Raw genomic sequence first — 17854 nt, 5'->3', positions numbered from 1 at the left:
CACGGATTCACTACGAACTCATGAGGATTTCTCTACTACTAATCATGATATATTTTTTGTTTGAATGAATGTCTTTTGGTAGTGCTAGCGCCCGGACGTCCGCGCGCTGCACTTCGTTTCACGCACTCCATGTGGGGGGCCGTGCCGCCCGAGCAACAAGAGGGGGAGGGGGTGACGCTTCCGATTTGGAAGGACCCGGCCGCGGTGTCGAATGGATGCCTTGCTGGCGCCAGGAGAAAGACACACTGAGACGATGCAGCAAAATGTGGGAAGGAGAGATGCAACACCTAATCTATTTTTGAAACATCTAAATATAACAATTGTAACGTATGTCAGATAGTTGGAACACTTGAAACATCATTATGAAACACTTGAAAAAAATACCTGAAAACACTTGAAAACCATTGTAACCATACGCAACATCCAAATAAAATACATGCAACATATGTGTGAAACATATGCAATATTTAAATAAACACACTTGCAACGTGCGTCTGGAAAACATAAATGAAACATACCTCTGAAACATGCATATGCAACATACATCTAAAACGCCTGAAACACTTAACGTACATATGTAATATAAGGAAGGGGAAGGCTGGGCTAGTCGATTCTGGTTATCGATGCAGGAGACTTTTGAGTTTTCCTGATCAGAATCAAATTTACAAATCCATTGTTATTCATTTCCAGAACATCAAAACTCACACGCACTCATGAATGAATTGGGCCGCGATTGAGTTTTACAGTTGGGCTCGGATCGCTAGTCACTGCTTGGTTCAGAAATGGGGAAGGGGGGGGGGACTAGGAGCAATGTTGCCATAGCGTACATTGTATATAGAGATTGTTGCGTGTGACCTCTTGAAACTCGCATGGTTTCTGATCTACTGCGCAATTTCTGTGATTTGCAGTTATACCATTACACTGTTAACCCTTGCTTTGTGCGGGATTGGGAAGAATTGCCATGATTTCGCACAGTATGCTTCATTCATTCATTCCGGGGACATTGTTTTCTGAAATCTCATGGTAGTCTTCCTCAATGGCGATGTGCTACTATTACCTGTGTTATACTGTTATGTGTCAGCGCTTGTTTTATTAGCTAGTTGTAGCTCGAGGGGGTCTGCAGGTTGCATGACTTTCATGTCCTCTAGTAACTCTAAGTGGTGCTGTATTGCTGCAATATTCTGAAGAAGCACAAAAGTGATGATTTGTGGGTGTGTCTTTTCCACTAATGAGTGTGTGCTTGACAAATAAATCTTTAGTGCCTGTGCTGTCTTTATGATTCACAAGTGTTAGGGCTTCAAAATCTGTGTTGTTTGGTTTGTGTTGAAAGTTAACAAGTGGTTGATCAACCTTGAGAAAAGCCATGTATGTAGTGTGATTGATACTCTTATGCATAGAAGAGCATGTTGCTTGCAATACATTATGCACTATTTAATGTTCCCTGTATGCCCTTTTCTACCTTGAATAGGTAGTAGAATCCAAAGCTTGATACGCTGCATTATTGTGTGTGATCATTTGAAAGCCTAAAACTGAGATTGTGTGGAGCTTGGGGAGGTCTCCCTCTTATAAACATATGATTTCTATTAAGTCCTACATTTGGTAGAAAGTGCACTAGAAATACTATGTTTCTATTGTGAGGTGTGCAAGGTGTTTACATTTTTTTTGCTTTTTAAGTATGCTGACAATGTGGTCAGATTTGTGAAGCATGTGCATCAAATTTATTGATTATTATTGACACTCTTCAATTATCAAAATGCTATGTTTCATTCACAAGTATATTTGTGATATTTGTGCTTTCCTTATTTGACATTATGTCCATATATTCTTTTCCTATCTGGCACTACATGTTGCTGGTATATAGAAGGGCATATATGTCATTTTAGGTGGCACTTGACACCGTTACTACATCAAATGGACGGAAGTGTCATATACGGAAGGAATTTTCAAGTTGATGCTAGATAAGGAAGTTCAAAATTTCCATTGTCAAATACGGAAGAGTGATTTGTTTCAGTGCCAAATAAAGAATTCTCCCTTATATTTATGTAGATTTGTTATATGTTTTTAGTCATAATGTATAATTCTATAAAGTAACAATGTACTGATTTGTTGTGCCAAACTGTTAATATAATTTAAAATAAATTGATAGTGTCATTGGTACGTGCTTCTTCTAGGGTACATTTATAATGGATGCTAAACTATAGAAATATATATGTATTGCTCATTCATGTATGTATATTTGGTATATCATGGTGGCATTCAATGTGTATACGTACGTGGAGTTAGTTTTTATATAATTATAGTGACAGAACTTGGTAATTTAGAAACATACTTATACATATTTTATGGTTCACTTTTTTTATATAGTAGATGTTGGCAATTTAGATATAGATTTGAGGGGATATTTAGTTTATTTTTAATAATAGTAGATATGATTAATTTGGATGGAAACTTTAGGGGTTACTTAGATTATTTTTGTTTAAAAGACATGATAATGCACATGCAAAAGTTGAGGTTGCTCAATATTATGAAAGATCCACGAGCGTTTAAACATGCACAATGATGTCATCTAGGTCTGCACCATTTGGATTCTAATATTTGAGCCCTTGATATATGGTGGTGTCATCTGGGACCAACTCTTGACTAAACTTGTATGACACTGTCATCTAGGTTCCCGAACTTGTCTTGGATGCTAGCATTGGTCCAAACTAGCTCTAAACCGTTCTATTCGAGAGAAGTCCAGGGACCTAGATAGCGCTTTATTTCAAGTCCAGAGACCCAAATATCAAAATTTGAGAGCTAGGGTCCTAAATAACACTACAATGCAAGTTCAGGGACCACCAGTGAATTCTATGAATAATAGTATTTTTTTAGAATTGGAAATTTGTAGAATTTTACATATTAAAATGTAGCTTTGTCAGGGTTACTTTATGTCTTTTTCTATAACGGCTAGTAGAGGTTGATATTTTTTTAAAAGGAATACATTAATGCCTCTTATTATTATCAATATTAATGATGATTGGATGTTTCTAATTGTTAGGAGAAGTTTTAAAATTTATCTTTATCTTGGCGTTGCCTCCCTGATTAATAACATTATTATAAGTTTTATTTACTTATACTAGTTTGATAGCTACGGCGTGAGCCACAGGGGAACGAACCCACACAAAATCCAATTAGGGCAGTCCCAATGCTAACCTATTAATTTTCATAGACACTACGTATATAAACCATGGTTCTAATAGATAATTTCTATAGAACAATTTTTTATCCAATCATATATATTCTCTTTCTATTTTCTATCAATCACATTTCTTCATGTCTTGGTTCTCGTGTAGATATGGTTTCTAACTTAGATCCGATTTTTATGTTTTTTTGCTCTCTCTCTTCAATAACTACCTTGTCACATCAACAAAACGCTTAGATGATAGTACAATTAATATTTATAGGAACTATAATGATTTCTGTATTGGAAGTGTCCTTAGACTGCTGCCTGGACGTGTCTGAGTTAAATGTGTCAGGGACTGTGCACCTGAGTGCGTTGGGATGTGCTTGCTAGCTAGCTGCTTTAGGGTGGGTGGCATGTCTCCCTTGCAGACCTGCCTGTCCAACGCATTAGCTGCTACCTATATCTATCTAACTAGCTGTACTACCGGCACCAATTAGCTTTTCTTTTCCTTTAACTCTTTTTCATCGCATGCTTTACGATGATAGATGAACTAATCAGGAGGATTGGGATGCCATTTCTGAAAGTATTTTTAGTTTCAGGATACAGTGGTATTTTTTCGTGACCGGGTGTGCACCCGTTTTTCATTAAGAGGAATGGAGTTCAAACCGTACACGAGGTCGATGTTGTAGACGAGTGGCCTCGAACAACGCCTCAAGAGGAACAACCCTAGCTACTGGGATCACTGTGTTAAGGATTACATGACATTTGAGTTTTGCGACCAAATACGATGAACGGCTGCCATCGGCGCGAAACTGGCCAGCGCCCAATCTTCTCCTTCAGCTAGCTTGCTACTGTTGAATCTATTGGATCACTAGAAACATAGATCTAGCTGGGTACTAGCTATTGAATAGAATCACGAGCCCTAGTACATCTAGACAGAGAGGGAGACAGAGAGATAGAGAGATAGGGGTTCGAACCTGAGACCGCAGGGGTGGAAGATCCAGTGGGCTCCATCAGATCCGAGGGGCTACTTTCTGTTAAATAGTATCATGAAACCTAGAACGTCTACTAGAGCAGATAGAACGAGGGAAAATGGAGAGGTAGAAGATGGACGTGTCAAACCTGACACCGCAGTAGAAGATCCGCTCGCGTCCGCCATGGAGTCAGTCTGTGCTAGGGCAGCGATGGTCGGGGAAGAGGACGTCGGTGATGAGCAGTGACGGCCGGCGGTGAAAGCGGTGAAGTCCGGTGACGCAGTCCAGAGGCGGCGCGGCTGGTGGCTTCCCGTCACTGGCTGCGTCTCTCTCTGATCGGATTAGGGTTTAGATGTCGGTGGGGAGCTCGGCTCAGGTCAACCTCGTGATAAGAGCCGCCGGCCCCCACCTCTTTTTATAGTGCAGTATGACAGGGGCCCTCCAGCCATGGTGGGCTGGGCGCCCCCGATCAGGGCGCGAATCAAAGGCCCAACTAGGCCGTTGGGTCCAGTTAGGATTAAAGATCAATCTAACAGCTACCATAAGTCACTGTTAAGGATACAGTGGTATTCTTTGAAACTCAAGTATATATATCAGTGATATACATATGTCGATATATGATACATGTAATAATCAACCAGAAGTCAGCTAGCTTTGCTACCATAAGTCACCTTGATCACAGCTTCAGCTTACATTTCAGTAAAGTATATAAGCAATAATACAACATTGTGTGAATTTGCAGTAAAGTTAATGCAAACTGGACCTTCGCTCAATCACAAGAACAAATAAAAAATTTACATCATCTACATAATCATGCAAACAAGATTAATTAACATGATGATGCCTGTCTCTAACGCAAACATCAGAAGCTTGTGACTGATGATACAAGGAAACCATAGGAAAACTCATCATACATCAACTGTCATCGTATTTACTCGAAGTTACAAGCCATGCATGCATGCATGGCGCCCAAGAAATCTTTAGATATCCGGGCGCAAAAACACCGAAGCAAAAAGAAACTGAAATCAAACGAGGACGAATTGAAGATTTGAAGCTGAATTAAAGGAACCAACCTGACAACATGCATGTGCCGTTAATCGTGTGTGTGTATGTATTCTGACGACCGACCCGCGGGCGTGGACGTGATCATCGATCAGCACGCGTAGAGCTGGGCCAGCTCCCTCATGGCGTCGTCGTCGCCCTCGTCGTGGAGGTCGACGGCGTTGTCCAGCATCCACAGCAGGTAGTCGAACAGCACCACCTCGCAGTTGACGGCGATGGGCTGGTCCTTCCACCGCCCGTCGTCGATGAGCGCGGCGATCAGCGGGTGGCTGAGGTGCTCCGCGCTGATCACGTACCGCCGCCGCGAGCTGGCCACAACACTGCCACCGCGCCGCCGCCGCCACGCACAGACGTGTCGTCGGCATCGGTGGCGGCGCCGTCGACGACCGCCGCGGCGGCGTCCCGGGTGGACATGGACCGGAGGCTGCTGTACGAGTACGACGACGCGCTCGGCCGCCCTGCTACCCGTGACAGGCTCTTGCACTTGCGCAGCACCACGTTCCTGAACCTGTTCATCGATCTGATGCACAGTTGCACACAGCTTCACCGGCGGCCAAAACCCCTAGCTACACTACAGCCACACGTCCGAAACTCCGAAACGGCAGAAATTTCATATGAATCAGTTCAATTTCCGCGGTAGGACAGCGAGGAAAGTGCTCGAGTTTGAAACAGAGCTAGCATTTGGCACGGACGACATGGCAGTTCAAGTGTGCAATTGTGCAAATGCATGCGTAGGGCGCTTATAAATGTGAGCTGTTGGCGTGTGCGTATATATGTGGGTGTGGGTGGCACGTCGTCGTGGTTGGTTGTGAGCAAGCGAGGACATTGGTTAGCTATACCGACCTCTCGCTGTACTGATCGATCGATTTCAGTACAAAATGGATATGGACACAATTGGACATGCAAGTGTTAGGATCGATGTGTACCTTTCTGTGACCGTAGGATCGGGTAAGCATCCTCGTCTTCTCCGTGGATACATCTCAGCGGGTAGACACCGATGCCGTCGGTGTAGTAGGCGTCCATCGCCGTGGAGACGATCACCAGTGGCCCGGTGTAGACCCAGTGGCACTGTGGTGACCCGTAGTGGCGCGGTGGCGGGGCACATCCCGTCGTTGGCAGCACTTCTTTAGGATCGGATTAGGGTTTTCTGTAGGTGGGATGGTGGCTCCGTTCAACCTCGTTCCCCGAGCCAGTTCCCCACTCCTCTATATATATGTGCTGTGCGACAGGGGCCCACCAACCAGTTAGGGTTGGGCTCCCCCGATCAGGGAGCAGAGGCAAGGGCCCAATAGGCCGTTGGGCCTATTGGTGGAGATCAACTAACATTCTCCCCCTTGATCTCATTACATCTTTCAATTTTATATCATTTACTTTTGTTCATTCCATTACAGATTAGCTCATAGAGCATGTTTCATCGTCACGGTCCATTGCCGATAGACTTAACCGCTACAACTCACTACTCTGTTCTGAAATAGATACTTATCTTTGGGCCTTCTTTTGTTCAGGAATTTAAGGCTTCCCCTTAAACCCATGCTAGCTACATGTTCTCTGAACACTATGTTCTCTGAACATGTTGGGTGGTAAGCCTTTTGTAAGTGGATCTGCGAGCATCTTTTCTGTACTTATATGCTCAAGACTTATGACTTGATCCCGGACTTTATCTTTCACAACATAATACTCTATGTCAATGTGTTTGGCAGCACCACTTGACTTATGTTGTGAGCATACTGTACTGCCAGATTATAATCGCAGTATAACTTTAAGTGGTCTATAGATGTCGTCAACCACCTTCAAATCGGGTATGAACTTCTTTAGTCAGTTCACCTGCCTGTTGCCTCATAACACGCTACAAACTGTCATACATTGTGGACGATGTAGTGACAGTTTGCTTTGAGCTTTTCCATGAAATAGCTCCCCTTTGCGAGATGATAGAAAATCCACGTCTGGATATACATTCACTCTCGCATAATCAGAATCTAAATATCCCACTATGTGGAGTCAATCAGATCTTCTATACGTCATCATGAGGCCTTTCATTCCTTGCAAATAACGCAAGACTTTCTTTATCAATTTTAGTATTCTGTTCTAGAATTGCTCTGGAATCTGCCAAGTAAAACCCGATAACAAATGCCAAGTTAGGGCGCGTACATACTTGAGCATGTTGCCAGCTTCCGACAGCTGAAGCATATAGAACCACTTTCATTTGATTGAGCTCATATTAGTTCCTGGGGCATTTAAAATCCCCATATCTATCGCCCTTGACTATATGAGCAGGTGAGGGACTATATTTGTGCATACTGAATTTCTTTAAGATTCTTTCTATGTATGCCTTTTGTGACAGTCCTAATACCCCTTCTATCTCGGTGAATCTCGATCCCTAGAATGAACGAGGCTTCACCAAGATCTTTCATATCGAATTTTGAGGATAAAAACTTCTTTGTCTCCAGTTGTAGACTGACACCACTACTAGCAAGTAAGATATCATCTACATACAGGACAAGGAAGATAAACTTCCCATTCTTAAACTTTGTATTGACACAATTGTCCTCAACATTCTCTTTAAACCCAAAATTCTTTATTGTCTGATCAAACTTCAAGTACCACTGTCTTGAAGCTTGTTTTAAATCCATAAATGGATTTCTTTAGGCGGCATCCCAATTGTTCTTTTCCTTCCATGACAAAACCTTTTGGTTGTGCCATGTAAACATTTTCCTCTAAGTCTCCGTTGAGAAATGCCGTCTTTACATCCATCTGATGTAATTCTAAATCGTAATGTGCCACTAATGCCATTATGATTCTAAAGGAATCCTTATATGAGACTGGAGAAAAGGTCTCATTGTAATCAATCCCTTCTCTTTGCGTAAAGCCTTTTGCCACAAGTTGAGTTTTATATCTCTCTATATTCCCTTGAGAGTCAAGTTTTGTTTTGTAGACCCATTTACAGCCTACTATTTTGGCTCCTTTAAAAATTATCTCCAAATCCCAAACTTTATTTGTATTCATTGATCTCATTTCATCTTTCATGGCCTCAAGCCACTTTGATGAATGATCACTTTTCATGGCTTCTTCAAATGAGGTGGAATCAACCTCCATTTGAAATTCCTTAGTGTTGTACACTTCATAATTAGCAGGAATAGCTGATTTTCTAACTCTTTGAGACCTTCTAGGGGCCTTCACTTTTGGCACATCTTCTGTTTGAGGCTGCTGTTGCTCCCCCTCATGTGTGGCAATAGGTTCTATATGATCCTGAAGAACAGGTTCCTCATCGTCATTCATTGTTGCCACAGGTGGGATAACAACAGGTGCTGTCACCACAGTATCTAGCACTATCGGTGCAGCTACAACAGGTAGTGAGAAAAATGGCTCATGAATCATTGGAGTGGGCGCTTACGCCCGCTTCACTTCAAGGTTAATTTCTGGAGCTACCATGCTCCCCCTCATCAATTCGTCCTCTAGGAAGACAGCGTGTCTCGTTTCTACAAACTTTGTATGTCTCTCTAGACAGTGGAAAACGAAAACCTTTTGACTTTTCTGGGTAGCCAAACAAATGGCAACTTACTGTTTTGGGATCTAACTTCTCAATGTTTGGGTTAAATACTTTAGCCTCAATAGGGCTCCCCCACACACACGCAAGTGGTTTAGTGAGGGTACTCTTTCTGTCCACAACTCATACGGTGTTTTGGGCACCAATTTACTTGGTACTCTTTTGAGAATATGAATGGGGTTTTTAACGCCTCCATCCACAAGCTCAACTATAAGGTGGAGTAACTTATCATACTGCCCACCATATCTATCAGGGTGCGATTGATTCTTTTAGCTATTCTATTCTGCTGAGGTTCGCCCGGTGTAGAATACTGGGCTACTATGCCATTCTTTTAGGGTATGCCGACCATAGTACTCCCCCACGGTCAGACCTGACTATCTTAATCTTTAATATCTTAAATTTATCTAATACATCTTTTTTTTTATTGGATAAATATAGCCATAATGAGAGTAATCATCTGTGAATATTATGAACGAAACATAACCATCCACACTCTTTACAGGAAAGTTGACCACAGATGTCTGTGTGAATAATCTGTAAAATTTCTGCGCTTCGTTTGTCATCTTTCTTAATCTTCTTTACATACTTTCCTTTTATGCATTCCCTGCATTGTTCTTAATCTGAGAGCTCTAATGGAGGAAGAATATCATTCTTAACTTGTCTTTCTATTCTCCCCCTCGAAATATGGCCTAAACGACAGTACCATAATTTCGACAATGCATCGTGAGCTCTCTTATGCCACCTTTTCTAGAGTAACACTCTGTCACCAGCTGCTTCATCAGCTGAGTGGCATATATCATTGAAGAGCTAGTGAACTGACTCTCTATATGTCTTTGAAGAGCCAGTGAACTGACTCTTTATTCTATCGAGGTACTCGGTGACCGTGTCATATTCTGGGATTGAGTCCACAATTGTAGGTTCAATCATGTTCTTTATCACAGCCAAATATTTCTTATTGACAGTGACCCACTTCCTATGCTCAAAAGTCATAGGACATCTTTTGGGATTCAAAATCCCTTTATTTAGTTGCCTAATCGGCATCATTCTCTTTTGTCTCCCTCACCGGTGCCCACTGTTCGCCTAAACGGTCGTTTAGCCCGTTTAAACACCGTGTAAACGCTACACGGTGGTGCGCTGTTTCCGTTTAATCACCCGTTTACCCCGTTTAATTGGCCATTTAGCCCGTTTAATAGGACGTTTTGCCCGAATAATGGCTAAACGGTTGGTGACCGACTGTTTACCGTTTAGTGTTTAGGAAAACACTGCCGGTGCCACATACTCAGTGGAACACGGTGAGGTGACTACCCAGTCCACCTTAGACAAGATGAAAACCAGGTCAAAACTTTTCTTAACATAAAATTAACACCATTTGCATGCCTTGATTCCAACGTTGGTCAAAATCAAAACATACAACTATTCTTATACACTAATTCTACATCACCGTTGGGCAGAAATAGAATTAATGCATAAATCAATAACTTTCATAATTGCTCTTACATATTAATTCTACATCACCGTTGGACAGAAATAGAATTAATGCATAAATCATTAACTTTTACAACTGTTCTCATACACTAATTCTACATCACCGTTGGACAGAAGTAGAATTAATGCATAAATCATTAAAATTATCAACTTTTCTTATACACTAATTCTACATCACCGTTGGGCAGAAGTAGAATTAATGTATAAATCATTAACATTACGATATTATTATTAACAACGTTGGTCAGAAAATAACAACATCATAATTTTATCAAAACTCTTTTTCTCCAATTAAATACCACATTGATTCAAAATAACTGGAGAATCAACAATTTCTTTAGCAGCGGAAAAACTTTCTTTTGCTCCAATTAAATATTACGTTGGTACAAATTAACTGGAGAATAAACAATTTCTTTGGCTATGGAAAAATTCTCTTTTCCTTGAATTTTACCCACAGGGAAAATTGCTTTTTCTATTTTCTTTAATCCATTAATCAATTTCCAGGAAATAAACATTTACTGGAAAAACTTTCCTTTTCTCTAGTTAAATATCACGTCGGTTCAAAATCACTGGAGAATATACTTTTTCTTTAGCAGCGGAAAAACTCTAACTCAATTTCTTGAATTTTACCCATAGGTAAAATACCTTTTTTTATTTTTCTTTTGAGCCAATTTGCATTTTCAATTTTCCAGGAAAAAGAAAAATGCGAAACGGGCTCATTCTTTACTATTTCGGCCCAAAACCGGCAAAACCGGCTCGGCCCACCTCTTCGCTCGCGCCCAGGCCGCACCCAGGCCACAACTTGGGCTTGGGCCGGCAAAGCACCGCGCCCCCGTGCTCCCGCCTGGGCCGCGACGTGGCCCGTTCGATCTCGGCCATCGGTCCAGATCCGATGGCCAAGCGCGCATTTCGCTCGGATAAAACCCCGACGCCGCGCGCCCCCGGGAAAAACCCTAGCTTCATTCTTCCCGGTGCTCTCTCTCATCGCGTCTCTCTCTTTTCTCCTCAGCGCAGCGCAGCCGCAACTGAGCGACGAGCAGGCAAAATAGTGGAGCAGAGAGCCCCGGCGCCATCGTCGGCCCCCTCGCCGGCGTGCGCACTCCCCAGCGGGTGAGCGCGCCGCCGTCGAGCGGCCTGGCCGTGGCACCCGTGTGGCTTGAGTCCAGCGAGCAGCACCCCCGGAGTTCGGCCTTCTTTTCCCCACGCGCCGTTGGTTCTTTGACGGCGAGGTAAGCCAAATCGGCTCTTTCTCTTTTCCCTTTCCCTTTCTTCCTTCTGGGATTAACCCGATTTGGGGATGGTGTCATGATTTAGGGTTAGGGTTCGGGATGGGGTTTCACTGTTCATCTTCATACACCGGCGAGGCGGCAGCCCTTCCCTTCTTCCCCTTGTTCTTTTCGATTTGGATTGATCTTCTCTCTTTCCGTTTCATTGTTCATCCAAAATCGAGATCTAGGGTTAGGGTTCGGGTTTTCAATTGATTTCTTTTCTTTTCAGATTTAGGGTTCGGCTCTGTTCATCTTAAGGCCGAAACCTTTTCTTTTCCCTTCTTTACTTCTTCTCTGATCCGAACACGGATCTGTTCTTTCTTGCCGTGTCAATGCGGCACTTTTCCCGCGCGGTGGCGGTGGTGACCGGGGTTCCAGTGACCTCCGCCACCCCCGGTCCCTTTTTCCATTTCATTTACCCGATTAGGGTTAGAGTCACACAGAGGCAACCTAACTCTGATACCATTGTTAGGATCGATGTGTACCTTTCTGTGACCGTAGGATCGGGTAAGCATCCTCGTCTTCTCCGTGGATGCACCTCAGCGGGTAGACGCCGATGCCGTCGGTGTAGTAGGCGTCCATCGCCGTGAAGACGATCACCAGTGGCCCGGTATAGACCCAGTGGCGCTGTGGTGACCCGTAGTGGTACGATAGTGATCCTGCAGGGGCGACGGCGGTGGCGGGGCACATCCTGTCGCTGGCAGCACTTCTTTAGGATCGGATTAGGGTTTTCTGTAGGTGGGATGGCGGCTCCGTTCAACCTCGTTCCCCGAGCCAGTTCCCCACTCCTCTATATATATGTGCTGTGCGACAGGGGCCCACCAACCAGTTAGGATTGGGCTCTCCCGATCAGGGAGTAGAGGCAAGGGTCCAATAGGCCGTTGGGCCTATTGGTGGAGATCAACTAAAAGCATGTCCACACTCCACAGATGCAGGTTGCCGAACCGGGAACTGCATGCTGCTAGCGTGCCGTGTAGATATGCCTCATCACAGATTTGCATGGGCCCTTTGCATGCATGCCATGCAGAAGCATGCATGCAATGCAATAATGCTAATGGAGGGTCAGAGGGATGATGCAGTTTGTGCACCAGCTGGGTGTTGTAGTCTTGTAGATATGCTCATGACTTGTTTAGTTGGGTGAAATTTAGGAATTTGGGTAATGTAGCATTTTCGTTTTTATTTGGCAATTAGTGTTCAATCATGGACTAATTAGGCTCAAAACGTTCGTCTCGCTATTTCCAACCAAACTGTGTAATTAGTTTTTTTTCGGCTACATTTAATACTCCATACACGTATCGCAAGATTCGATGTGATGGCTACTATAGCACTTTTTGGGAAAACTTTCTGGAACTAAACAAGGCCCCAGATTTGATTTGCAGTTGGTTGTGTGTCCTGCACTCCTGCTAGCATGATTAGCTACATCATTGCGCAGATGCCAAGCTTTTCTTGATTCGCAGCTTCTTCCGAGAGAGAGATAGGGATCGGACGACGAAAGTGGAATAAAGTGCGTGACTGCGTGAGAGCGACTTTGCAAGAGCTTAGAGCATGATTATTCGTTCGTCAAATAAGGCTCCCACCGGACGATCAGTTACAGTAGAATCCACGAACAGTCTCTAAACTTGCACATCGGTGTCATCCGGATCCCAATTCTGAACAATGGCAGGCTAGCACATGGCCGATAACGGAATTAAATTGCATGGATACAGGGTCAAATATCTCCCCTACGGTTGACAGCGGGCACTGGGCATGTGTGACGTCGTCCCACGTCGGGCTGGCGCTATACATGGGCCCTATATATTTTTTTTTTGGTTTTTAATCGATTTGTAGACACTGTCTATATTTTCAACAGCCCCTACAGATTCTTTATTTCACTACTAAAGAGCATTTCTAATAAGCCAAACAAAGCCTGAGGCAGTTCTAATAAGCCAAAGACTCCACTCAATATATACATCCTCAAATATAGATCATGTTTGCGTTAGAACTTCACTATCTTATTAGCGCCACTCCTTCAGAGTCGGACGAAGAAAAAGGAGATGATTATTACCAGGGTTCTAGGATTCGGTCCGAAACGGCGATTGATTTTCATTCATCTCGATGAGGCCTGAAACATCATCATATATAGCGGTCGAAAGTTTCGGCAAAACTCAATTTTCTAGTCTAGTCTGGAGTTCGAACAAATCCACAAGTTCTCCCTTCAATATAAATATAATGCACAAATTAAATGTATGAAATTATAATCCATTCGCTTTCTCTTCTTACGCCTTTATCAAATTTGGACAAAATTCATACATATGTTAGGAAACTTTGAACATTTTGACCAGTCAAACAAGTGAATCATGATCGATAATTTCCTGATCAGATCCATCACCTGTTTCTGGGGGTCTGAATTTTTGTGCCATACGTATATTTGAATCCCACAGCCCTGATTATTACATCCTGTACGTGCTTAGGTGATCAAAAGTCATTCAACTCAAGTCTTCTAGAACCTAAAAAAGCCAAGGGGCACAAAGCTCATGGAGATTGTAGAGGTTCATGTCGTCCAAGCAATGCAAATTACATATAGATTAATTAAGTTAGACCAAACACACTCAGGGCCGCCGGCACTGCTAGGATTATTGGACGTTGCATTGAGACAGCAGCCCTCAAGGTTAAGCCGCCGACCCGGGTTGGTTGGATCCCCGACGGGACGACCAGACAAACACACACCCTCCCTAAGGTCGGTGTGTGTGTGGTCGATTACGGCAGTCAACCCATTTCGGCCCAAATGCTCGACAGCTACTCTTCCTGGGCCTCGCCGTTCTCCGAATCACCGGCCCATCGACTTTCCCGCCAAAAGCATTCCTCTTCCTCGGACGTGCTCACAGACAAATCGCCAGGCAGCAGGACTCCACCGGACTTTGCACATTGATGTTGAGTTGATCAAGCTAGTAAAGCGCTGCGTCATAGCGGTTCTCTCAAGGTAGGAGTAATTTGCAAACTGTGCAATCAACAGGAGATGTTGCATATGCTTTGCCATGAATTTACGGAAGGGGCAGAAGAGCCCGTCTATTGATCTGGTGGGCTGTCTATACTGCTGCTGGTGGGCTGGCCCAGACTAACAAATTGTTCCGAAATTGAATAGTACTCTGGACTATATAACTATATAAGCCATCATGGCTCAAGCCTGTCTCCAGGGCTGGGGGGTGGGGGAACGTAATCTGAACCAAGAAAAGAAACCAAAAAACAAGTAAATGTAACCGATGTAATTGAAAATTTGGGAACGTGGGTATATGAATCTTACAAGTATCGCCATAAATCCCCAATGATCCTTATAATAAAATTTAGCATTCCAGAAAAAGGGCCAGAAGACAGCACCTTGATGAGTGCCAATCAAGCGAAATGGTATTACACAAATTTACTTATGCCAATATATAAATTAGATTATGTTTTTATTTATTAGTGCAGATTGCAGAAACTGTTTGTCAGGTTACTAACCTACTACTGAATGTTACTGGCTACCAGGTTTGTATTTTGCGCGCAAGGTATTATACACAAATAAAATGCAACCAGGCTCTAGGCAGACCTCCATTAGACCACTTGGCAGGCAATCAGGCATAGGCATGTTTGCTCACGGACACAAATAAACTTCAAAAGTCTTACACCAAGGATCCTCTCTACTCAGAAGGGCAGATGACATGGCTCGCACAAGCACCAGATGCAATCGATAGAAGAGCTCACGTTAATAGCTATACTATTAGGTTTTCTTAAACATACATTACATCCATTTGTCAAAGTTTCATATGTACAAATTTAAGAGCTTAAGGCAGTTCACATGGGCACCTAAGTGCCTCCATTGCATGTCAAGTTCCAGATTATGGCATAGAGGGGGACCAAAAACAAAATACAACACAGGTGCCAGGAGTAGCGACGTCTTTTGGACGATGATCTTACACCATCAGACAGATGTTGTCACCTTGATCCTGACCAATGTGTCAACAAAGCAAACAGATTACATTGCTACATGAATGCCATCAAAGTAAATCATATTACATGTCGACGAATGGTCTAGCATAGAGTCACCATACGGTCATGCTGATATAAAAACATCCATTCTGTTTGGAGATACAAATGTGAAGTTTATGGACTATGCATAGGTTTGGTAACAACTTAATTCATTCATTTCAGCAAATGCTAGCTACAGCTTACATAGTACACTAAAAATGGTCACAAGAAAATTACTTGTAATTTGTAAATGACAGATGTGCTTATTAAACAAGATCGTTTCAGAAAATATGAAAAAAAAAATCCATGTCCATATCTCACAAATGTCACTCACCATTAAGCTTGTGTAGAAACTAGACCAAAGAAAAACACATATATATATTGCATACAGATCAAAATGCCATACCCGATATGAATTGGTTTCTTAAGGCTAGCAAATATGCATCCATAGGCAATTAATCTCTCCATGTGTTCACTTATAGATATGTGGAAGTATGGCTATGGTCAAGTACCATTATATTCTAATTGACTATGGTGTCATTCAAAAGAAAATCCAAGGTGATCACACAAATGGTGGGTTAATTAAAGATAAAAAAAGTCTGAACTTACTAAAACCCGAAATTACAGGTGAAAAACAACATTGGTTACAATTAGAACAGTTAACCTTTTATTTTCACTATAATATTTTGAGTAATATGTATAACAGTCCCCAATTTGACTAGCTTTACAAAGTCGAAACAAGGGTCAATAAACGTATTTTGACCAAAGGAAAAGTGAAGTTTTACAAATTTTGATCGACAATTAGTCAAATTGTATGCAAGTTTAGGGAATAAAACTTGTATCAATATATTTGTATTTCAAGTGTCTCTGAGATGATGTTGATTTTTTTTTAGCAATTGGCAACATATTGTAAGAGAAATTCAGGTCAAAATCTACTCTGTATGACTTTTCCCTGGTCTAAAACTCTAAATGCACCTAACATTTCTGGATGGAGCTGAAACGAATCGTCAGCTTGCAGAAGTGCTACTTGATGATAAAGATAAAGGTGGACACGAGATAATTCAGAAGCAAACAAGGAAGGCTCTCACCATTTCATATACTTGGCGGTGACAGCGGTGGTGGGAAGCTTGCATACAGGTAAGCATGACAAATGTGGTGATCAGACACGCACAGCCTCTCAATCAACATTGTCTTGAGCTCCAATGTGAAATACAGGGCTTCTGGCTGCTGGAACGAATCTCGTGGAAAAGCCTTCAAGAGTAAGTAGCCATCAGCCGCGCCTTTGATGTACCAGTAGTACTCAGGCTCAGGCAAGGGGATGATCTTGTGCTGCCATTTCTCCGGCCCAAAACCATTGTTCCGCCATGTCCTGCAGTGAAGGGCTAGCGTATGCCTCCAGTAATCGAGCGCTACCACGCAAAGCCTGTCTTCCCCTGCATCAACAATGGCCAGCCCTTGATGCCGGGTGACTTGGATACGCGGGAGCTCAACCAGCGACAATTTCATGTCATCGTCACGCGGGTCAAGCACAAGCATGTGGCCGTCCCAACCATTCACCCAGTAGAAGCAGCCGCAGGCGTAGTAGCGCACCAACACTTTGGGGTCCTTAATCGCTCGACGGGGTAGGAAGCTGATGGAGGTGACACGAGACCAAATCCCGGTGACCGAAGAGAAGACGAAGATCACGGCGCTGTACCATGACCGCACGCTGCAGATCACCTGGAATGACGGCCCGTCCTTCTCCTCCCCCGAATCCGGCGTGAGGAAAGGCTCGAATTCGACGACGTCATGGTACGGCGCGAAGGGACAGGAAGAGGACAGCAGATCGCCGGGGATACGGGGGATCTGGACGTACCGGCGGTGCAAGGGGTCGCACGCCGCGAGGTCCGCGAAGGCGGCGGCGGAAGCGGGGACGCTCCGCGAGAGGAGGACGCGGCCATCGCGGGCGTCACAGACGCGCCAGCTGCCGGCGGGGCTGGGGAGGAAGGAGAAGCTGAAGTCAACGGCCTGCGCGACGGCGCGCGCGGCGGGAGCGGACCCGTACGGCGGCTCGGCCTGGTGGAACCCTCCCCTGCCCCTGTGCTCGAGAAACCCGAGCAGGGGCGGAGGGTGGAGGCGGGGTTGGAGGAACCGGCGGAGGAAGCGGCGCCCGGAGGCGACGCGGCGGAAGGAGGCGCATACGGCGGCGGCGCGCGCGAGGTCGGATGGGGTGGTGAGGCGGAGGAAGATGTCCTCCAGTATCTCGTCGGGGAGGGACGGCTCCCTCCGGGCCGGCGCCATCGCGCCGGCGGGCGGCGCGGGGGGAGAGATGGGGTCGGGCTCGATCGGAGGCTGACTGGGACAGCGGAGTAGAGTAGACTGCGAGAGAAGAAGTCAA

The 17854-nt window shown here is 44.0% G+C and overlaps 1 protein-coding gene and 1 pseudogene across 1 annotated transcript; both read right to left on the bottom strand.

The window, feature by feature from the left end:
• Positions 1-4863: 4863 nt before the first annotated feature.
• Positions 4864-5895, bottom strand: LOC136502587 (auxin-responsive protein SAUR76-like; annotated as a pseudogene).
• Positions 5896-15132: 9237 nt separating this feature from the next.
• LOC136505157 (uncharacterized) lies at positions 15133-17854 on the bottom strand. Its single transcript, XM_066500268.1, has 2 exons — positions 16566-17854; positions 15133-15455 (listed from the first exon to the last, which is right to left on the bottom strand). The coding sequence occupies exon 1, from the start codon at positions 17755-17757 to the stop codon at positions 16570-16572; it is 1188 nt and encodes a 395-aa protein (XP_066356365.1). The 5' UTR covers positions 17758-17854; the 3' UTR covers positions 15133-15455; positions 16566-16569.

This window comes from Miscanthus floridulus, chromosome 14 (genome assembly GCF_019320115.1).
Source record: "Miscanthus floridulus cultivar M001 chromosome 14, ASM1932011v1, whole genome shotgun sequence".
Classification (NCBI taxonomy): domain Eukaryota; kingdom Viridiplantae; phylum Streptophyta; class Magnoliopsida; order Poales; family Poaceae; genus Miscanthus; species Miscanthus floridulus.
This window is presented reverse-complemented; position numbering and strand designations above follow the sequence as displayed.